Genomic DNA, 23,496 nt, shown 5'->3' with positions numbered 1-23,496 from the left:
GTGGGGGACCGGTAGGGGGAGGCTGGTATATGGGTTATGGTCCTGGGAGATGACGAAGGCAGAGCGGGGAATCCCTGCTTGCCTGCCTTTTTTGGAATGGGGTCTCCTCGCTCACCTAGGTGAAGATTACTTCAGGAAAACTCTTAAGCACCAAGAGATGTTCCAGACTCTGGGTTTGTTTAGTTTTTTCGTTGAAGATGGGATGCTCAGGGGCGCGCTGGTCAAGCCTTACTCCTCTGGCTGCCGCTGAAAGTGCAGAGGATGTGCTCGTGCTGGCGGTGGGAGCAAGTGGCACATCTTCACTCAGGGTTTAGGACATTAAGTGAACGAGGAGTGGCAATACTGGGGGGACTATTAGGGTGCACGTGAACTGAGATTTTCAAAATTTATAGATTTCACGGAGAGAGGGCCTTGCTTTGATTAAACAATGCACCCTCCCCACTGGCCCTAGTCTAGTGGCAAAAAAGCCTTCCCAGCCTTGACTTGTCACCCAAAATAATCCTGCCAGGCAGCATTACTGGGAAAGCAGGCAGTAGTGTCTGCATAGGCTTGGGTGTGCCTCCGTCTACCTTTTGGGCTGTTTGCCCTTATCAGGGCCACTGCTGGATCTTTGTTATTGATACATCCACGTGCTGTTTAGTGTTTCTGTGGCCTCCACCCTGTTCGTCCTTTCTGTGGTTATTAGTTGCCAGCATTAGGCTGGTGTCCAATAACTTCAGCCTCTCATAGAGGTGCTGAGGAATGTGACTACATGATTCTAGATACCAGCCCTAGAAAGGATTCAGTCCAGAAGAATTCGGGCCTCATTTGCCCTGAAGTTCTTTCAGTATTCGAGAGTCACTGAGAAGTGGCCCTTTGGAGCGTCTGCCCTTCTAGCCAAGATACTGGCAGAGAGATGGGTGAATGTTGGTTCCACCTGCAACTCTAGGAGCAGTATGAGGGGTAGCATTCTCCCTACCCCACTTTTTTGTGGTATTGAGGATAAAACTCTGGGCCTTATGCATTCTAGGAAAGTGCTCTACCATTGAGCTACCCAAGTACCAGGGATTACAGATGTGGGCCTGTCTGATTGGATGGCATTCTGAGGCATGGTTGTTTTCCTCCAAATTTGCCTGCTCTTTCCATAGTTCCACCCTGTGTCCAGGCATTGGACTTTTCTTCCTCTTAACTCTTCACATTCCAGCTATCATTGTGTTTGACCACTTTGAGCATCCTGTTTGTTTTGGGATTTTTGCCTTTATGCCTGCTTGGCTAGTGCCTGGGGCTAGCCCCGCACCTATGCTGTTGTGGGCAGTGGATTTCCAGATCCTGTGAGAGATGATCTCTCCCTGAGAGGTTGAGCTTTTTTTGTTTTATTATTATTTTTTTTTAAGTTTTTTTGAGCTGCTTCTTAACACCCCACTAGCATTTTGTTCAATTGGATAAACAATTGCTGCCTTCCTACAGTGAACCAGGTGCAGGGCAGAGTGCTTTAAAGTGGAGCTTTAAGAAAAATATGGACAGGATCCATAAATATTACAGGCCAGGACACAAGTGAATATAACAGCATATATTACATCATCCAGTTGCTTCCACTGGTATTAAAAATAGATGAAAAGAAAGTTTCTTTTTTTTTTTTTTTTTTTTGTCTCTCTCACTTTTTCTTTCTGAATCATAAATTAAACCAACTGGAGAGTGTTGCTCTTCAGTTGGAAAGTGTGCCTAGTAAAGTCTTTGGTCAGGGCCCTAGAAGGGTGGAAGCAGTCACAAGGGTGAGATTTTGGCAGGGAGTGCATCTCTGGGAGGCAGAGACTTCTCTGTGCTGGATTCTGCTGAGCCAGGCTGCACACTGTCACCAGATGGTTCCTGACTAACCAGACTTATCCAGGCTGGCAGGATGGTTGAAGACCACAAAACCATGAGTGTGCATACTGCCTTCCTAAATGCACCATACTAATTTGAAGCCTCACGTGTCTCTCCTGTCCATAGAGTAACTTCAATAACTCAAGTTCAGGTGTATTTGGTATCTCTAACCAATTGCATTAGACTTGCTGTAAATTAGCCCATCATTTGCACTCAGGCAGGGATGGAATTTATTTTTATTTATTTATTTCTGCAGTGCTGGGGAACCACCCAGGGCCTGTGCTTTCGAGGTAAGCACTCTACCAACTGAGTTATATCCCCCATTCCTGGGATTTGTTTTTTAAAGGAGTTTTATAAGAAAATTCACTTTCCAGTTGTGTAAGAAAAATTTTGTGTGTGTGTGTGTGTATTTTAAAATGGAATGCTTATTCTTGCAAATAAACTTATCAGAGCATTAAACAATTTTAAGCAATTATCTATATATTTCAATTCAACTTTGGCATTAACCCCCAGATTGTACTTGATTACTCTATATTGTTTAGGGCAGAAAAGTTGAGAACAGAGCTGGACAGAGCTCTTTGAATCCTCACTTCTGGACAGAAGGTTCATGCATTTGCAACCAGGAGGACTGATGTCTAAGGGAAAGCAGATGACTTGGGGAAGATAACAGCAAGCTCTGGCTGTTCAAGCAGCAGTGCTAGCTAAGAACCTTGTGTGCTTACACACTTCACATATGTGACCTGAATGTTTTGATGTGGCATTCAGGGCCTTTCCTTTCCTTGCTGTTCTATCTCTGATCTGCTGTGCTGGATTCTTTTTTTTTTTTTTTCTCTTCTTGTGATGCTGGGGATGAGCCCAGGACCTTATTATGCATGTGTGCCCTACTACTGAGAGCTCCACCTCTATCTCCAGTCCTCTGCTTGGATTCTTGATTCTTTGGACTCATCCTCTCATTTTGTTTAAAAAAAAAAAAAAAAAAAAAGTACTCTTGGGTATTTTCTGCAGGCACGGAACCTATCCCTGCATCCTGAATCTTTGGTCCCAATTTTGTCCCTGCCAGGCATGCCTCCCCCTCTCCACCTGCTCCCTTTTCTCTCTGGTCCATTCCTCCCAACTGGTTTGTTTTTCCACAGAAGTGCTCCCTTGTCACTTCCGTCTTGGGGGTCGAGGTTTTGGAGTTCTGACAGCACCTTGTCTGAGGAGTAGGAGTGTCCTTTCCTAGCTTTGGTCTGATTATATTTTGCAACCAGTTTCTCACATGGGTTTTGTCTGAAACACCTTTACTGTTGGACTCTGCCACATAGAACCAACTGTGTTGGGAACTAAGAAAACTGTCATTTTCTTATGACTGTCCTGGCAAAATTGATCATCCAGTTGTTCTGTTCGGGACTCAAAAGGATTATCTGGGTTCTAGTAATTGAATTCATCAATAAAATACCTGAACAGTTGCACAACTCTTCCGAGGGCCCAAGAAGGGATTCTTTGTAGCCATTTTTGTTAGACTCTGCTTCCTAAGAGGATTTGCAAGGATCTCAGGGACTTTCATTAGGCAGACCCCAGAGAGTCTGCAGCCAGGACAGCCATGGCTGGATAAAAGAAATTTGGTGTGGAGCCTGTGTGGCTGTCATCTGGGTAAATAAAGTATGGCTCCTGTCTTATCTGTGGCTCATGAAATAACCCTTTTCCACACAGATTTACTTTACATCTTGGGCATAATGGCTAAAGGGATGAGTTTTAGAATAAGTTTTGACACCTGTGCAACCTTGAATAATCTAGCTAAGCCTCAGTTTTTTCATCTGTGACATGGGACTAACGATATCTACTTACCTGGAGTTATTTCCAGTATTAAAATGGGATGAGGACGTATAGAAGTTATCATAGTGCCTGGAACAGGGATGTTCACAAATGGTGGTTGGGTTCCCCATCCCGCCCCAGTGCTGGGGATTGAACCCAGGGTCTTGCTTATCTAAACAGCTGTTCTACCACTCAGGGTCTTGCTTATCTAAACAGATGTTCTACCACTGAGCTACATCCCCATCCCTGCTTTTATCATTAGTTATGAAGGATAGAATTCACAGTGCATTTAAGCATACTGTTCCCCTGTCTTCCCAAGGCAGCATTAGGGAACATTGTTACACAGCGAGAGAGTAACTCATTTTTCATTTATATTTCATTCATCTGATTGTATCAAGGATAAACTCAAATAATGTTCTCTACTAGCTGCTAAATTTCTCTTTATAATTGAGAGAAAACTTAAGGCTTCAGCTCAGAACCTTTGATTGGCAATAGTATCTAGTGAAGTGGGGGTTTTTGTTGTTGTTTGTTTGTTTTGGTACTGGGGATTGAACCAGGGACACTCTATCACTGAGCTACATTCCCAGTCATTTTTGTTTATTTTGAGACCAGATCTCACTAAGTTGTCAGGGCTGGCCTTGAACTTGTGATTCTCCTGCCTCAGCCTTCTGAGTAGCTGGGATTACAGTTGTGCACTACTGCATCTGGCTTCTAGTGAGGTTTTAAATAACATCAATTGTTTTGAAATTTTTAACTCTTAAGATCTTCTTCTCTTTATGGGGAATGATACTGATTTTCCATTTAAAGTTATGATTTTTTAAAAGGAGATATTTAAAGGAAAATGTTAAACACGAATAACAGCTATTGTGTATAAGCATGCAAGTTATTCTTGGTCAGGGGTACTTGGCCAGCAGGGGTGGCAAACTTTGCCCTGATACACAGCCCATGAGTTGCTCACCATACCATGCCCTGGCACAGGACTGCATGCACTGGGAAGAGGGGTGCCCTTTCCTAATTCTCTCAAAGATACCATGTGAGCCAGTAGTAACTGGTGGTTCATGGGTTTGCAGTATGTCAGAAACATAAGGTGACATGTAAATTATTCTTGTGAGGATCCTCCAAGCAGATTCTCCACTGTACACCCTGAGATGGAGGCTCAGAGAGATGGAATGATGTAGGTAGAAATCTGATCTCCTTTTCTCTGTCCATTTTGTAGATTTTCCTTCTCATAAGTAAGTAAAAGCCCACCGATGTGTGCTAAGGGGAGCAGATAAGAGACAATGGAGGATCAGTTGTGGAGTGTTTTTGCCACATTCCCATTAATTAGCAGCACATAGTGGTTCACAGACAACAAGGTCCTTAAAAATAGCTTGTTTCCCAAAGTGAGTAAAACATTGACCTGAAGTCCTGTTTCAATCATGTATCACATCAGGATCTGCTCTGGCTGTAGAAGTCACGGTTGTTATGGTGACCGTGTGTTCTTCACTGAATCTTATTTGATCAACTTTGATAAAAGTCCATTTTGCTTTTGTTTTCCAAAATGTATACAAAAATAAATTTAGTTTTTAAAAAGCCCGTTCATAATAGTAGCAAAATCAATATAGTTTATATAAGTAGTCTAATAAAAGTTGTGTATATGATCCTTATGGAAAAACTTTATTTGAAGGACACAGAAGACCTACATGGAGAGATGTACCATGTTTATAGATGATGAGATTCATTATTATAAACATATTGACCTTTTAGCCTGAGAATTAAGTGCAGTTCCAATAAAAATTTTAGTTGGCTTTTTCATGAAATTGACAATCTGATTCTAATTTATTGTAAAGAATGAGGAATAACCATAAATTTTTGGACAATAAGCAGGGAGAGACCTTTCTTTATGGATATCAGGGCTTCCAATATGAGGCTGTAGTTACGTGAGATAGGGTCTAGCCCTGCTCTGTCCAGTACAGAAACCACTGGCCACATGTGACTATTGAACACTTGAAATATGACTAGTATGAATTGAGGAGTTCTGTAGGAGTAAAAAAGGTTGTAAAATATATAATTAATTTAAAAATAATTATTACATGTTGAAAAATCTAATATTTTGGATATATTAATATATATATATATAATATATATATTTGGGTATGGTGATACACATCTGTAATCCCAGCTATTCAGGAGGCTGAGACAGGAGGATCAAAAGTTTGAGGTCAGCCTTGGTAGCTTAGACCCTGTCTTAGAATAAAATAAACAAACAAAGGGCTGGGTATGTAGGTCAGTGTCAGAGGACCCTGTTTTTTTCTTTAGTGCCAGAAAAAAATATATAAAAATGTTATTAAAATAAATTTTACCTATTTCTTTTTAAATGTGGCTACTAGAAAATTTTAAATTTTGTACATGCCAGGCATGATGGCATTCTCCTATAGTCCTAGCTACTTGGGAGGCACAGGTGGGTGGATCGCTTGAACCTCAGGGGATTGGAGACCAGGCTGGGTGACGTAGCAAGACCTTATCTCAAAAAAGAAGCAAAACGAATAAGAAAATTACATATCTAATTTTATGTGCTGTATATTTATCACGTATTTCCATTGGACAGTGCTGGCCTAGACCCTTAAAGCAGAATAGAACAAAAACAGGCCATATGCATATGAGAATTGAAGTATGACAAAGATAGCAGTATAACCAGTGTGAAAGGAGTAGAATATTCAAAAGATGATGATGGGGCAATTGGTTTACCATATGGAAAATGAAATGAAATGCCTGGATTTTATGCAAACATAAAATCCAGACGGATTAAAGACTGAAGGAAGTATGAAAAACTTTAAGATTCTTATATATTATAGGCAGTATATTTATGGCTTTGAAGTTGAAAAGAATGTGGTTTCAGATAGCCTTTGCTTCATAACAAACCAACCAAAAGTAAGTAGCTTAAAACCTCCCAATTTCATGACTTTCTACTCATAAGTGGGTTGACTGGGTGGCTCTTCTGGTGGTTTCACCTGGTGTTGCTCCTGTGACTCACCTGCTGGTGAGTTGGCTGTGCTCTCTGGATCAGGTCCCTCCCCCCCCCCCATGGTTTTCATCACATGGGCTTCCTCCCAGCATGCTGGTCTTGGTGTTCCGGGAGAACCAGAGTGAAATCTGCAAAGTCTCCCAAGTTTGATGCTCTGAAATCACATAGCATCACTTAGGTGTGTTGGCTGAAGCAGGTCACAGATTCAAAACTGACTCAGATTCAAAAGGCAGGGAAATAGACTCCCCCTTCTGATAGGGAGAATGGTGAAGCCATTTTGCAAAGGGGCATGCCAGAGGATAGGCACAGATTTCTTAAGGTCCAAAAGACATTGACCATAAAGATGAAGATTAGCAAATCCAGCTATGTTAAAATAAACTATTTCTGAAAACACCAACTTGGAAAAATGAAAAGACAAGTCATAGCTGGAAGCAGTGGTTCACGCCTGTAATTCCAGCTACACAGGAGACTGAGATAGGAGGAGAGAAAGTTTGAGGCCAGCCTGGGCAACATAGCAAGACATCCCTGGCCCCCTCACCCCCACCCTGCACCTACACTTAAAAAAAAAAAAAAAAAAAAAAAAAAAAAAACAGAAGTCACAGACTGGGAGAAGATATTTAGATATTTGCAACACATTTTTTTTAGTATTTAAGAGACATAAAGAGCTATGAATCATAAGGAAAAAAGACCAACAACCCATTAATGGAAGTGGGCAAAAGACATAAAGTAATTTACAGAAAGAATGATATTCAACTTCACTTAATTTTCACTTTTCTCTGAAATGAGAAAAATAGCGCATACTAGTTTATATTCACAGTCTGTCTTAGTCCCTTCATACTACTATAACAAAAAAATCACAGGTTGAGTGTCTTATAAACAACAACAATTTATTTGTCACAATTCTGGAGGCTAGGAAGTACAAGATCTGGGCACAGCAGACCCAGTGTTTGTTGAGGGCTGGGTGCTTCCTAGTTACTAGATGACTATCTTTTCTCTGTAACTCACATGGCAGAAGGAGCCAAGGAGCTCTCTCAGGCCTCTTTTATAAGAGCACAAATCTCATTGACGAGGGTTCTGCTCTTGTGATCTGATCACTGCCCAAGTGTTCCACCTTCAAATACCATCACCCAGGGGTTTAGGGTTTCAGCATGGTGACATTTGGGGGCACACAAGACATTCAGACCACAGCACAGACGGACAGAAATGAAATAATCTGATGAAGGGCTGGGGATGTAACTCAGTGATAGAGCATTTGCCTAACGTGTGAAACCCTGGGTTCTATCCCCAGCAGTGCAAAGAAACAACGAAAAAGTTCTGATGATACCTAGAAATGTTGGTAAGTATATGACCTGAGAAAGGGAAAGGGGGTAGAAAGTGGTCCAGTGTCACCAACATCTGCCACAGTTGCAGGTGAAAGTACCTCTCAGTGCCTCTCCTAGGGGCATGCTTCAGTTTGTGGAACACATTCAAGGCTGTGACAGTGTTCTGGCACCACTGATTGTAATACCAAAAGGTGGAAGCAACTTAAATATGGGATGTTAGAAAAACTGACACATTCACTTACACTACTATATAGGAGCTGGGGATGGAGCTCAGTGGTAGAGCGCCTTGCCTGGCGTGTGTAAAGCCCGGAGTTCAATCCCCATCACTGCAAACAAAATAAAGGATACTATATAACAAAAATCAGTAAATGAATATAAGCTGTGACTCAACATTGATAGAACTTGAAAACATGTTAAGTGAAAAGGGCATGTTCCAGAATTGTAATAGCATGATGTTATTTTTGTTTTTGCCTTTTTTAAAATTGTAAACAAATGGGATACATGTTTCTCTGTTTGTACATGGAGTAAAGGCATACCATTTGTGTAATCATAAATTTACGTAGGGTAATGTTTGATTCATTCTGTTATTTTTTCCCTTCCCCCCACCCCTTCCCCCTTCTTTTCCCTCTATACAGTCCTTCCTTCCTCCATTCTTGCCCCCCTCCCTAACCCTAACTCTAACCCTAACACTAACCCCTCCGACCCCCCATTATGTGGTCATCATCCACTTATCAGCGAGATCATTCGTCCTTTGGTTTTTTGAGATTGGCTTATCTCACTTAGCATGATATTCTCCAGTTTCATCCATTTGCCTGCAAATGCCATAATTTTATCATTCTTTATGGCTGAGTAATATTCCATTGTATATATATATACCACAGTTTCTTTATCCACTCATCAATTGAAGGGCATCTAGGTTGGTTCCACAATCTGGCTATTGTGAATTGAGCAGCTATGAACATTGATGTGGCTGTATCTCTGTAGTATGCTGATTTTAAGTCCTTTGGGTATAGGCCGAGGAGTGGGATAGCTGGGTCAAATGGTGGTTCCATTCCAAGTTTTCTAAGGAATCTCCACACTGCTTTCCAGAGTGGCTGCACTAATTTGCAGCCCCACCAGCAATGTATGAGTGTACCTTTTTCCCCACATCCTCGCCAACACCTGTTGTTGCTTGTATTCTTGATAATCGCCATTCTAATTGGGGTGAGATGGAATCTTAGGGTGGTTTTGATTTGCATTTCTCTTATTACTAGAGATGTTGAACATTTTTTCATATGTTTGTTGATTGCTTATAGATCTTCTGTGAAGTGTCTGTTCATTTCCTTAGCCCATTTGACGATTGGGTTATTTGCATTCTTGGTGTAGAGTTTTTTGAGTTCTTTATAGATTCTGGAGATTAGTGCTCTATCTGAAGTATGAGTGGCAAAGATTTTCTCCCACTCTGTAGGCTCTTTCTTCGCATTGCTGATAGTTTCCTTTGCTGAGAGAAAGCTTTTTAGTTTGAATCTATCCCAGTTATTGATTCTTGCTTTTATTTCCTGTGCTATGGGAGTCCTGTTGAGGAAGTCTGGTCCTAAGCCGACATGTTGAAGATCTGGACCTACTTTTTCTTCTATAATCTGCACCATCTCTGGTCTGATTCTAAGGTCCTTGATCCATTGTGAGTTGATTTTTGTGCAGGGTGAGAGATAGGGGTTTAGTTTCATTCTGTTGCATATGAATTTCCAATTCTCCCAGCACCATTTGTTGAAGAGGCTATCTTTTCTCCATAGCATATTTTTGGCCCCTTTGTCTAGTATGAGAAAATTGTATTTATTTGGGTTTATGTCTGTGTCCTCTATTCTGTACCATTGATCTACCTGTCTATTTTGGTACCAATACCATGCCGTTTTTGTTACTATTGCTTTGTAGTAGAGTTGTAGATCTGGTATTGCGATACCCCCTGCTTCGCTCTTTCTGCTAAGGATTGCTTTAGCTATTCTGGGTTTCTTATTCTTCCAGATGAATTTCATAATTGCGTGCTCTATTTCTGTAAGGTACGTCATTAGGATTTTAATTGGAATTGCATTGAAGCATGATGTTATTTTTTAAAATTTATTTTTATTAGTGTACTGTAGCTATATGATAGTGGGGTTCATTTTGATAAATATCATGTATGCATGGAATTTAATTTGCTTCATTTCAGTCCTCAGTCCCTCTTCCTTCCCTCCTATTCTAGGTCCTCCACCATTCCAATTTTTGAAACCCACCAATACTTTTTATTGTTTTTGAATATGTAAGTATTAAAGGCATATAAACATGGGCACGAAAAATGTTCATCAACTTAAAGATAGTGATTACTTTTAAAAGGGGAGGAGGGAATGAGATGGGGCACGGCTAAAGAGGAATCCCAGATTTATTTCTTAAAAGGCAAATATGGCAAAATGTTAAGATTTGGTAATTCTGGGTGATGGGTTTGTGTTACTACCTAGTGCTTTTCTGTGTGCTTTAAATATTTCATCAAAAGTACATGAGCCTCATGGTAGCTCACACTAGTAATCCCGGTTACTTGGGAGACGGAGGCAGGAAGATCACTTAGCTTAGGAGTTCAAAACACTCAGGGCAGCACAGCAAGATCCCCAGCCCCGCTCCCCTACCCCGCAAAAAAGAAAGTCCACGAGTATCTTTAGAATCATAGTTGCAGTCATATAAGATGTTCAGAAAATAGACATTTTATTCTTTGCTGCAGGTTGGAGTTTAACAAGAGCGTTTGAACACAATTTCCACATTTAAACACTAAACAGGTCATCAGGAAATTGGTGGATTACATTTGATAATTCCTGATGGAGTGTTAAATGTGTGGAACATAATTTAAAAATAAATAAATGAAATACATGTGCGGAACAGAATATGTGTCAAGAATTTTTTTTTTTTTTTTAAATTTCAGGTGTCGATAGGCCTTTATTTTATTGGTGTATTTACATGTGGTGTTGAGTCTCGAACCCAGGGTCCCACACATGCCAGGCAAGTGCTCTACCACTAAGCCACCGCCCCAGCCCAAGAATGCTTTTTAGAAATGGCCAGATGAAGGGCTAGGGGTGTAACTCAGTGGGAGAGGTTTGCCTAGCATGCTGGAGGCCCTGGGTTTTATCCCCAGCATCACTAAAAAAAAAAAAATGGAACTAACCAGAGAAGACTTCTATGTATTATATAAAAATCTGAAGGTGGTCATTTGCTACTTTTTCATCCCTTGTCCCAGGAAACTCACTTCGACCTCTCTCAAGTCCATATGGCTCTATATGATGAAGATCTCCTGAAAAATCCTTTCTATCTGGCTCTTCAGAAGTGGCGCCCTGACTTGTGCAGCAAGGTGGCCCAAATCCATGGCATCGTAAGTGCAATGATCCTGAAGGTTGTCCCTAGGCATGGGTGATGCCATAAATGTGGTGGCCAGAGGGGACGTTTAGAGGAAGTCAGTTACAGACCTGCTAGGTTTAACTCAGGTCCACATCTTGCCCAGTGTGAGAATGAGCCCCGGGGGCTGCCAGGAGCTGCTCCCTTTAGGGATGCAGCCCAGGAATCCCTTCTCCCAATGCTTCTCTTCTATCTGGGATGAATTGTGCCCTTCCGTGGAGTGCCCAAGATGGCTCCGCAGTCACATGCGCTCACCTCTGTCTCTTATTTATCTGTGGGCTTCTCAAGGGCAGAGGCAGGTTCCTCCTCAGAACCTCAGCAGATAGGAGGTGAGTGCTCACTCCCATAGAAGGAAGGGAACCTGTGAGCTCTTACTAATCTGAAAGGCATTTCTTACAGGGGAAGAGCTTCCATAACATAGGCCACAATCTCAAAAGCCCACAGGGCCAATGAGGTAACAGGAATGAGAGAAGCATGTAGGAGTGACAGTAGGCTGTGGTATGGACATCTGCACCGGGAGGAAAGGCAGGCCCTGTTTTGCAGGTCTTCCCAGTCCTCAGGGCCATGACACTGTCTTTAGACAGCATTTCAGGATGCAGTGTGCTGAATGTATTTTGTCGTGTGTGCCCTCTGCCTGAGAAGTCTTTCATCTTGTTCTCGTGTGTTGTCTCATACCTGTGCTTCCACTTCTCTTATCCTATGTTGTGACTATACTCAGACATGTCAGGCATCTGAGGATTTGAGCCAAAAGAGAAGTCAGGTTAACTCAGGTTGGCCTCAGGTTCTGTGGTATTCCTTGATTTTGTAAATTGTCTTGCTGATTGAAGCTTGACAGTGTTACCAGCATTTAGCAGTTCCTTCACCTAGTAGGTGCTTTTTCAGCTGTAAGTAATGGAATCCTACTTAAGTTCACTTCAACAGAAGGGAAATTTTATTTTTTGTTTTATTGCAGTACTGGAGATAGATCCCAGGGGCACTTTACCAATGGACTACACCCTCAGCCTTAAACATTTTTTAATGTCATTAAGTTGCTCAGGCTGGTCTGAAACTCAAGCTAGTGATCCTCCTGCCTCAGCCTCCTGAGTTGCTGGGATTATAGGCATGCACTACCATTCCCTGTCAGAAGGGAAATTTTAAATAAGAACTTTGCCGTTTTGATGTCTTCTTTTCAGGTATACCAAAGAATGGAAGATTCTCCTTCAACTTGCTATCTCATGTTCTTAATAGTCTCCTGGGCCCCTTACTTTAGCCCCTCCTGAAACTCACAGGATCCACAAACTACTTGTGGTGTACATTGAGTGACACTGAATTTCTGGCCTTTGGGAGTCAGTGAGGCCAACTTCCCAGCTGAAGTCAGCAGTGGGAAGGAGCTGCTCTCCTGGCATGCTCAGAGAGGTCAGATGGCAATGTCTGTCTCCTGCCCTCTGTTGTCCATGTGATGGGACTAACAGCACATCCCTGTCCAGTCTGTGGTTATGCTTAAGTCTGTCTGTTGATGGAATGAAAAAGTAAAATATTCTGAGAGAATATTCAGGATCTAGGATCTCTCAGAAAAACTTCTGAGAGATCCATGTGGCCTTAGCAGGTGAAGCTGAATTTCTTTCCACAGAGCTTGGCCATGGGACCAAGTGTGACTGCCCTGGAATCTTCCCTGGTGATCAGTCTTTTATTGGGCTCTAAAAAATTTGAGCCCATTTTTCAAAAAAAATGTGCATCTGCAAGATTAATGGTCTCTACTCTTATCCCCTATAGAGAGTTGGTGGGCCACCTTATCCTTTGCTGATCTGCACCAGCATGTGTGTAGAGCTGAGGTTGCAGCCAGACTGCCGCTCCACCCTGCTCCAGCTGTGCTCCAGTTGGCTTCATTCTAGACCCCCTTTCATGAGGATGGCATCTCCTGCTCTCTGATTGCACTGTGGAAGTTCTTTCTTCATTGTCCTTCCAGATTCCAATCAGAGGGGACTGTGGCACCCCACACTGTTCAAATGAGCACCCCTGTGCTTATAACCATCTGGCTAATTATGCACTTGTGATTTCCTCAGAGTGGGTTGGGCAGGCCTGCATCCCTGGGGCTCTTGGCCACAGGCTGCTAAGGGAAGATCCTTCAGATTTCTCAGGTTCACTAGAGGGTGGATTCATTTACTCATAGGAAAAATAAAAGTTAAAAAAGGAGATTAAGTTTGATCTTTTTATTGATGTCCTTTAATTATAGGTTAAATAGGCTTTTGAGACTAGCCTGGGAATGTAGCAACATGGCATCAGGTTCACAGGAACTGATTTTCAAGCTGAATACTTCTGCAGCCCAGCTAAGGGCACTAGGTCCACATTCTAGTTCTTGGGATTCATTTAGTGTAGATTCTGCCAGCAAACATTTACTGAACATCAGTTATGTGCCGGGCACTGAGCTAGGTTTCCAGGGTTACGTGGATGAGTGGGAATTACAGGAGGCCTTCAGGAAATTCTAGAAATAGGACTTTTTTTTTTTTTTTTTTTTTTCGGTGGTGCCAGGGATTGAACCCAGGGCCTTGTGCATGCTAGGCAAGCACTCTACCAACTGAACTGTATCCCCAGCCTGAAATAGGCCATTTGTTGGTTAGAAGAATGAGTGTGGGATGGTCATTGTCACAGGCTCCAGTGGAGTTTTAATCCAGTTTAGAAATCAGGAGGGTACCCTGGAGTAGGTATCACTACTACAGATTCTTACTTTTTATTCCATTTTCTCTTCTTTAATTATTGTTATTTTTTAAAATCTTTGTAAAGGGACTACAAAAAAGTTGTTAAACTTTGAAATGAGTAGGTTCCAGTTTATGGTCTCCCTGGGGACCTTACACTCCACGTAGGCTGTTTAGACTCCCTGCCTTCTATTCTGGGACTGCTCCGGAGTATCTTCTGAGTGGAGAACCCCCACACCTTGGCACCTCCATAGCTGTTTTGCCACCTGCTTCAAAGTGGACTTCCTCCTCCTAGTCTCAGAAGTACTATGATGGAGGTAGATTGGCCACAGAGAGCCCACCCTTTGGCTTCTGCTTATAGCAAAATGCTCTGGGCAGCAGGGCCTCTCTCTCTTGGAATAGGAGGAAGTAGAGTTCTTTCCTGTCCATCAGAAAATTGGGGGAGAGGGGTCCTGTGAAATTGGGAGGCCCTTGTTCACTGAACTAACATGGACTGCACATTGAGTAGCAAGCTTGGCAGTGGGGATTCCATGCAGCAGGAGCTAATTGTGCTTTGTTCAGGTTGGGGTAGAGGAGGAGGAGTGTGTAAACAAGTTAACAGGATGTTTGGGTACTGTTCTCTGAACATGTCAGACGTTCCTCGTTCTGCAAAAGGCAGATGAAGGCGCTGCCGAGTGGCCCTTCCTTGTATGGGATGTGTAGGTCTTTCACTCATGAAGCAGGAGTTGGGCCATTTGTTCAGGCGTTATGTGCCTCCAGGACTTGTTCCTCATCTCCCTCGCTGAGACTCACTTTTCTGTCAGGATCTTTCTTTTCTACTCAATGTGAGTTGTTCTTTTGTGCAGCCATGAGGCCACCTTGGAGCCTTGCTGCTTGTTTTTAAGTTGATACTTGAGAGCCTTCCTTTATTTAATTCTTAATTAAATTTTCAGTTTATTATGTTTAATTTCAAACACAAAAGTAGGAAGAATAACATAATGAGCCCCATGCGCCCTTCACTCAGTTTTAACAAATGGGAATTTAGTGGCCACATTCCATCTCTGTCTACCCTCCACCCTGGATTATTTTGAAGCAAATCCCAGACCATTATGTAAGGTTGACATATGATTCATCTATAAATATTTTTGGGAACATATTTTTAAGGGAGCAGGACTCTTTTTTAAAAATATAGTCCTAATACCATTGTCATAGCAAAAACAATTTTTCAATAATTCTTCAGTGTTATCAAATATCTAGTCACTTCAGTTTCCCCAAATTATCCCCTAGTTTTTGTTTTATGGTTGGTTTGTTCAAATCAGAATCCAAAGGTGAACTGCACATTATATAGGACTGATTGGTCTTTTGAGTTTCTTTTTTTCTCCTAATTTTTCTTGTGTTAAAATGAACATGTGTTAAACTACATATATACATATGGTATAAAATTTGACCAATTTCGACATGTTTATAGACTTGTGGAACTATAGTCTTAAGAATTTTAGAATTATAGTGTCCCTTCCTCTCCTTTTTCTTCTTTCTTTGCCATTCATTTGCAAAAGAAACCAGGTTATTTATCCTATAGAGTTTCCTGCATTCTGCCTTTTGCCAATTGTGGTCCTGTGGTGGTGTCCTCCCTTTCTGAGGTTGGTAGTTAAATCCACATCTGGATCTTGGGTTTTTATTTTTTCATTTTTTTGAGTTTATAAGGCCTCTTCATATACAGGGTTTTCTCCCCCCACCAGCAAATGTGTCCCTTTTCTGCTGTGAGGAATTGTCCTGTCCCTCTGAGGGGAAGAAGCCATGTTGCTCATTTCACCAACTGAAGTAGCCCATGATGATGGAGTTTCATGCACTGGGCTGTGCTGCCAGCACTGGCTTCCAGGGGCCAGGGTGATGGGGCCTTCAGGGAGGTGGCTGGAGCCTGTAGCATATGGCTCTGCCAGTCACTGGCTGTGACCTTGAGCAAGTTACTGAACTCTCCTAAGCCTCAATTTCATTATCTGTAAAATGGGGATGATGCAGAAACTACCCTACCTAGGCAGTTATTGAAGTGATAGCTATCTGAGCCACTCAGCGCAGTGCCTGACACATAGCACTGCTCAAGAAATGGGAGCCCTCGCTCCGAGTACACAATTCTATTTTAGATGACATTGCTTAAAAAAATCCTCTGTTCTTACCATTAAAGAATGCAAGACTGGCAAACCATTTAGTTGGTAAAGTTTGCTTGTAGGTTTTTGGATATCCATGATATTGTTTCCACTCTTTTGGATGTTTTGGTGGGCAGGGTTCTCACATAATAAGTGTAATGATCAGGGTCTGGAGTTCCAGAATTGTTGATTCCGACAGCTTTTTTTCTCAGCCTAATGATTGTTTTGGTAGAGGAACTGACCTCTGGAGCTTCCTACTCTGTACTCCTATGACATCCCCTGAAATTGAATGATTTCTAATATTACCCATTTGAATCATCAAGTTTTAGTTTTGGAAGGGGCCAGAAGATGTTTCTTTCTCTGCGTTAGGCCTGGAAACCATCTAATGGTAATGGCGAACTCAGGACTGATTGCCTGTGGCTTCCTCTGTAGCCCCTCAGCTCTCTGGGGACCACAAGTGAAATGCCAAGGACTTGTGTACTGCTTTAAGAGCTGAGAAAGAAAGGATACCTCTTATTCCAGTAGGAGCAGTGGCCCTTCCAAGGGTTGGGTTATGTGCTAGGCCTGGGCTGAGTGTGTCCTGTGGCCTGTATTACTCTCAACACGCCTGCGTGCTGGGCACTTTTATTGTCTCTACTTTACACAGGCAGGAACCAAGGAACAAGTTCAGGGCCATGATTGGGAAGCATATGACCAGGAATGGTACCCAGGCCACAAGACTCTTGTAGGAGCTTAACTCTGTGGGGCTTCTCTGCCTTGGTCATCTTCGTTTTAGGTACACTTGAGTCTGAAATTTCTTTTCAAAAGTGAGTCAGCCAAGCACAGATCTGCATGTGGTTGTGCAGGGAACAGAGCTGGGGGACTCAGCCAGTGTGGGAATGAAACCCACCAGCCCCTGAATCTGGAGTTGGAAAAGGATTGGTGCTGTCCTTGGCCTCCCTCTTCCTAGGTGGGGAGCATCTGCTTTCATCACCACCACCACAAGTGAACTCAGCTTGGTGCAACTGCAGCCACTTTGGCAAATGAGGCCATGGTCTCTCTGCCAGTGGGTCCCCACAGTGGTTTTAGCTGTGCTGCAGAAGCTGTAAATGACACCTGTCTCTAGTGTTCACCCTCATTATTTTTTCCAGGTCTTAGTGCCCTGCAAAGGAAGCCTGTCAAGCAGTATTCAGTCCACTTGTCAGTTTGAGTCCTACATTTTGATACCAGTGGAAGGACATTTTCAGACCTTAAATGGAAAGGTACTCATTTCTTGGGGTTGCTGACTCAGTGTTTGGGGATGGGGAGGGAAGGGAATCCTGCTTCTCAGCCTTTCACATCTGCTGTGGTAAATGACATCTTTGACACATACAGCAACCCTTGGGTTGGGTGGGAGGACCCGTACCTTTGTGGTGGAGCCTTGGAGGAAAGAGTCATGGTGAGAGGAGACCCCCAGGAGTCTTCTTCCTGGAAGGGTTGGGAGGAGCCGTCGTCTCTCCCTCAAACAAGTGGCTTCTTCTGTCTGTTCTGGGAGTCTGGCCCCTTCTCAGCAAGGTCCATGTCTGAGTGAGCTTTCTTCCCAAGACCCTTGAAAGTCCCTTGGTTTCTTGAATATAAGGGATGAATATTTTATTTTTTAAAAAACTTCTGTTTTGAAATAATTTCAACTTCACAGAAAGTTGAGTCGAGTACACAGAACCCTGGTATACCCTTCCCCAGATTGGCCGACTGTTCACATTTATGCCACACTCATTTTAGCCATCTTGCCCTGTACACCCGTTATTACTGTTTTTTCTCAACCTTGTGAGAATATGTCGTAGACACTGCACCCTTTTCCCCAAAACAGTGCAGGGTGTGTTTCCTAACAACTGCATTCTCTTACATGACTTCAGTGCAGTCAGCACATTCGGAGAACTTACCCTTGATAGAATGTTCTGCAATACACTGGGCTCATTATAATGGCCTTTTAGAGAAAAATAAAGTTTTCTTTTTAAGACCCAGGATCAAACACTGTGTTTTCTTATTAGTCTTTCTAGTTTCCTTTCATTTGGAACAGCTCCTCAGCATTTCTGTATCTTTTGTGACTTTTTTTTTTTTTTTTTGCGGACTCCCTCAGTGTGGGTTTGTCTGGTGTTTCCTCATGATTAGATCACAGTTGGGCATTTTTGGTAGGAATGGTGTGTTGGGGGCTTTTTATCTTTCTTCGTGTATCCTGTCGGGGGCGCATGGTGTCATTTTATGTCTTATCATTGGTGGCAGTGTGGTTAGGTGTTTTTGTATTTTTCCAGTGGAGGCAGGTAGGTTCTGACAGGGGGAGGTTTAATTTGCATTTGAGGCTGGCCTTTCAGGGGAGCCAGGCCACGTGACCCCTCCCACTGGGGTACGGCTGTGGTTTGGTCCCTGGGACTTGGCAACTGAGGTGTGTGGGCTGGTGGGGAGAGGAGGGTTGGGGTTATTGGCAGGCTGCTCAGGGTCAGCAGCCCTGTGGCTCTAAGAGGCACAATGCTGTCTTCCTGCCACTCACTGGTATGTGCCCCAGTGAAAAACATGGCGGTGGGGCATCAGGGTCAGCTCGCTATGTTGTGAGGTCAGCTGAGAGGGGATCAACTGCCAGTAAGTCATGGTTTTCTTGTTCCAGGATGTGTTTATACAAGGAAACAGGATTAAATTAGGAGCTGGTTTTGCCTGTCTTCTCTCAGTACCCATTCTCTTTGAAGAAACTTTCTACAATGAAAAAGAAGAAAGTTTCAGCATCCTGTGTATAGCTCATCCTTTGGAAAAGAGAGAGAGTTCAGGTATTCTGGGAGAAAGCCCTTTCCTCCTGGCTTAGTGAAATGGGGGTGTTGAACTTCTTCACAGTATAGCTGTTAAAAAGTTAAATGTTGAAGTTCCCACTAGAAACCTGTCTGTTTATAAAATTTCCCCTAGAACTTAATCAGCATCCTCCCTGGCTAAGGAGGTGCAGATAGGGCTGCTGTGTGTGGTTGCCCAGGTTGGATATTATAAAATTCCAGGAGATGCCTTTCACGTAAACCTCACTGTATTTGTGATAAACCTGTGTTGTGAACATCACCCCAGAGCCATGGCCCTGGTTTCATTTCTAAGACCCACTTTTAGGATTTGCTCTTAGAACATTATTACGCACCTAGCCTTACCATTGTGCCTCCTTGATACCTCATTATTTTAAGAGAATGGTTAGTCTTTTAGTTGCTTCATGAGGTTGAGATAACAATTTATATGTTAAGTATACTCTGAAGCACTTACTGTCAGGAATCAAGGTTTCTTTGCCTAGCCCCCATAGATCATGCCCATAGCCTCAGGTAGTATAGGCATTGTCCCAGGAGAAGGTTTTGAGAGGACCAGGCTCTCTCTACCTCAGGCTGTCCTGTAACTGGGCTATTCTTGGACATAATCTCGAAATAAGGACATTCCCCCTCTGCCCCTCTGGGAGCAGGCAAAGGATGTGTACTTTCCTTGTCAGGAAACAGTAAAGACCTCAGCCAGCCTGACCTTCTGTCTGTGTTTCAGAAGAGCCTTCAGCACCCTCAGATTCCTTTTCCCTGAAAACCATCGAAGATGTGAGAGAATTTTTGGGAAGACACTCTGAGAGATTTGACAGGAACATCGCCTCTTTCCACCGAACATTCCGAGAATGTGAAAGAAAGAGCCTCCGTCACCACATAGTCAGTAGCTTTGTCTGGCTCTGTCTGGTATGCCCTGTCTCAGGCCAGTTCAGAGCCTCAGGATCCCCTTTGGTTTACCCTGAAACATCACTGAATGCTGCCTTCAGTGTTGGAAGTTTTGTTTAAAAGTTTCTCTTGAACTATAAAAGCAGCATAAAACACTGTAGAGCACTTCAAAATCCTGGAGAAATCTAAAAATGAGTATTGTTATCCTAAAGAGAATTGTTTCCTACTTCTCATGCATATGTACCTAAAAAATTGAAAAATCCATCACTTAATTAATTAGATAAATCTTCCATTATCCTCGGAAATGCATTTTGGGGAAGGTTTTCCCCACTCCAGGATGTGTTACTCATTCAGGTTTATATGTCATGGCCTCTGATTGTAAGAGGGGCCTCCTCTCTCTGCTCTGTGTTGCACAGGACTCAGTGAATGCTCTCTACACAAAATGCCTCCAGCAACTTCTGAGGGACTCTCACCTGGTAAGCAACAGGACTTCCAAAAGGAAGCATTGTAGTTGGCACCATGCAAATCCAAACCCTTTAACTGTACTTCTCTCACTCTCTAGAAAGTGCTTGCAAAGCAGGAGGCCCACATGAACCTGATGAAGCAGGCAGTAGAGGTGAGCAGAGAGGGCGGCAGTGGCTGGGCGACTCTCTTCGCGCCCAACGCGCACCCTGAACTGGGGTCTGTTGATTTCACAGATGTACATCCATCATGATATTTACGATCTGATCTTTAAGTATGTGGGGACCATGGAGGCAAGCGAGGTAGGTGTGCAGTCATTGTCACCATCCAGGAGGGAAGCCTCATTCTATGCTTTGTAAGAAATCTGAAGCTTCGTTAAAATCTGTTGTTAGGATGCTGCCTTTAACAAAATCACAAGAAGCCTTCAAGATCTCCAGCAGAAAGATATCGGCGTGAAACCCGAGTTCAGGTAAGGGCCTGGACTTAGCTTGGTGACCTTGGAGGCTTGGGTGCTGTCTTCTGAAGCAGGGTCTCTTGGTGGCAGCAGTGGCAGGTAGATTTGATGCGGTTGCTACCGAAAAGCCGAGCAGTTACTTGTGACCAGGGATAAAGGGCTGAAATTGACCGATGACTTCAGCAGAACCCTCCTGCACCGATGGGCTAGCATCGGACAGGAGCTGAGGGGGATAGGGTTCTGTGTACCTGGTCTTCAAGCAGGCACATTACTGTCCCAGGTGGGCTCTGCATGCAGGACATCTCACCTTGCCTGCCCAGCTGAGGAAACCCTGCCACAAACACATGTCCTTTTGAGCTAACTTGTTTCATTAGGGTGCCGAAATGTCTAAAGTGTTGATATTTAAGCTCCCACCCCCTTTGGACTGTTTCCCTCTTGGGCTATGAATTTTTCTTAATTTTTTTAGAAATATCTTTATTTTATTTATTTATTTTTATGTAGTGCTGAGGATCGAACTTACTGCTTCACATGTGCTAGGCAAGCATTCTACCACTGAGCCACAACCCCAGCCCCTGAATTTTTATTTCAAAATTTCTGGTACCACTCCTATCCCCTGGCAGCCTGATTGGGACTTGACCAATTCTGTTCTGCCACTGACTTGAGTCACATTGCTCCTCAGTCTCTATTTTTGTTTTTCATTATTTGTGGTTTGTTGTAAAGAATGTGTAGCCTGAGATATGTTATTAGAGCAAGGAAGAACGGCCTCCCACTGTGGTCTGAAGTTATCATGTTCTGAATGATTTTACAGCTTCAATATCCCTCGTGCTAAGAGAGAGCTGGCTCAGCTGAACAGATGTACCTCCCCACAACAGAAGCTGGTCTGTTTGCGAAAGGTGGTGCAGCTCATTACCCAGTCTCCAAGCCAGAGAGGTTTGTTTGTGCCTGGGGAAGGGCCTGGCAAAGGGTGGGTGCAGGCACCTGGGTGAAGAAGTCTGCTGAGGAATAGCGCAGATGGGACTGAGGGCCAGCAGTGCATTCCAGTGCACCTGCCCTGGGGAGAGTTCTGCTGGGCATGATGAGGGTGAGAAAATAGGGACAGGGAAACAGTGGCCTCCAAGCTGGCAAAGGGTGTATGGGGAATTAGACTGTTAGGCTGTTCTCCCTCATTTTGTATATGTTTTAAGTTTTCCAGTATAAAAAGTAAAACCGGGTCTGGGGATGTAGCTCAGTGCTAGAGTACTTGCCTAGCATGCTCAAGGTCCTGGGTTCAATCCCTAGTACTGCAGGAAAGAAAAAAAAAGTAAAACAAAGTAATCTAAGAAAAAATTAATGAGGAGGCGTGTGTATAGGTAGGGGATGATCTCCACAGTTTCTCAAAGGAAATAAACAGGGGTATATATAGAACACTTCAACAGCATCAAGGAAAGGAGGGGGACAGCTGTATATCCACATATATAATGGTGAGTTCCTAGGCTGTCTCTGGAAAGATATGCAGGAAGCAGCAGCAGGAGACTGAGACACTGGGTGAAGGGATAGGAAGATACTCACTGCTTGCTCTTTTGTACTATTTGAATATTTATTTACCTGCCTTTTATAACTGAGGATGAAATCCAGGGCCTAACTCATGCTAGGTAAGCGCCCTACCACTGAGCCACACCCGCCCCCCCATACTGGTTGAAGTTTAAAACATATGAATGGATCACTTAAATTTTCAAAATGCAAAAATACTGTTTCCCTGAGCTTTTCCTTCCTGGCTCATCCAGAAAGGTGGCAAGGCCTGGTTGGCTTGGAGTCAATTTCTTTTGTATGTGTTTTGAAAATGCTGTGAATTCTTTTATCCATCTGAATCTGACATCTCCTCAGGACACTGTAAAGGAAATTGTGCAGTGTTCTCCCCAGTGTATAATCTTACTTGAGTGTGGTTTTGTGGGTTGGATGGTGGTAAGATCATATTCTCACTTGAGTCTCATGATGTCTTTGAACATGTTTTCCCCTTGCAGTGAACTTGGAGACTATGTGTGCTGATGATCTTCTCTCAGTCCTGTTGTATTTGCTTGTGAAAACAGAGATCCCCAATTGGTAACATTTTTTTGTTAAAATATATTTTTTTAAATGGCAGCATAGTGTACCATGTAGTTTTGTTGCATCTCCAGGAAAAACTGCAGCTGTGCACATCTTGTGAGCCAAGTGCCATGCCTCCCCTTCCTTCATCTTGCAGGGGTGTCTGACCTTCCATTTACAGATGGGGAAACTAAGGCCCAGAGAGCTTGCATTTCTTGTTCTGGAATATGTGACTAGTCTGTGGCTAAGGGAAATCTGACTCCAGTTCTTTCTTCCCACAGGAGCCCACAGTTCAGTTTATAATAATCAGCTTTGTGAAAACTAGCCTATTTCAGGGAAGTAACAAGTAGATTTACTTGTTGTCCTAATTGCACACACTCCATGAGATTAAGGGGACAGCAGTCTAAGCTCTCTGAGTTAAGAGACTTACCATGGGTATTTGATGGTTACCCAAGCCACTAGCATTGTTTTTGAAGTGTTAATTAGGTATTCAATGATAAAACTTTTTTCTTCTTTTTGTTAGGATGGCAAATTTGAGTTACATCAAAAACTTCAGATTTAGCAGCTCAGCAAAAGATGAATTGGGGTACTGCTTGACCTCAATAGAGGCTGCGATCGAATATATTCGGCAAGGAAGCCTTTCTGTTAAACCCCCTGTAAGATCTCACTCCTGCCCTTTCTCTACGGGAACCATGGTACCT

At 43.0% G+C, this 23,496-nt stretch overlaps 1 protein-coding gene across 3 annotated transcripts in view; it reads left to right on the top strand.

Annotated features, from left to right (window-relative positions):
* ANKRD27 (ankyrin repeat domain 27) overlaps positions 1–23,496 on the top strand; it is a 61,971-nt gene that overhangs the window by 10,027 nt on the left and 28,448 nt on the right. Inside the window, exons 2-13 of one of the 3 annotated variants that reach the window (XM_079117106.1) lie at positions 2,099–2,132; positions 11,201–11,332; positions 17,281–17,391; positions 18,768–18,924; positions 19,658–19,812; positions 20,235–20,294; positions 20,381–20,434; positions 20,517–20,582; positions 20,673–20,749; positions 21,543–21,664; positions 22,735–22,813; positions 23,319–23,451. In XM_079117106.1, the coding sequence (XP_078973232.1) occupies positions 2,099–2,132; positions 11,201–11,332; positions 17,281–17,391; positions 18,768–18,924; positions 19,658–19,812; positions 20,235–20,294; positions 20,381–20,434; positions 20,517–20,582; positions 20,673–20,749; positions 21,543–21,664; positions 22,735–22,813; positions 23,319–23,451 (1,180 nt within the window). The remainder of the gene's footprint in view (positions 1–2,098; positions 2,133–11,200; positions 11,333–17,280; positions 17,392–18,767; positions 18,925–19,657; positions 19,813–20,234; positions 20,295–20,380; positions 20,435–20,516; positions 20,583–20,672; positions 20,750–21,542; positions 21,665–22,734; positions 22,814–23,318; positions 23,452–23,496) is intronic. The other 2 variants (XM_079117107.1, XM_079117108.1) reach the window with 2 other exon arrangements.

This window comes from Sciurus vulgaris (assembly GCF_902686455.1).
Source record: "Sciurus vulgaris genome assembly, chromosome: 17".
In the NCBI taxonomy this organism is placed as follows: domain Eukaryota; kingdom Metazoa; phylum Chordata; class Mammalia; order Rodentia; family Sciuridae; genus Sciurus; species Sciurus vulgaris.
This window is presented reverse-complemented; position numbering and strand designations above follow the sequence as displayed.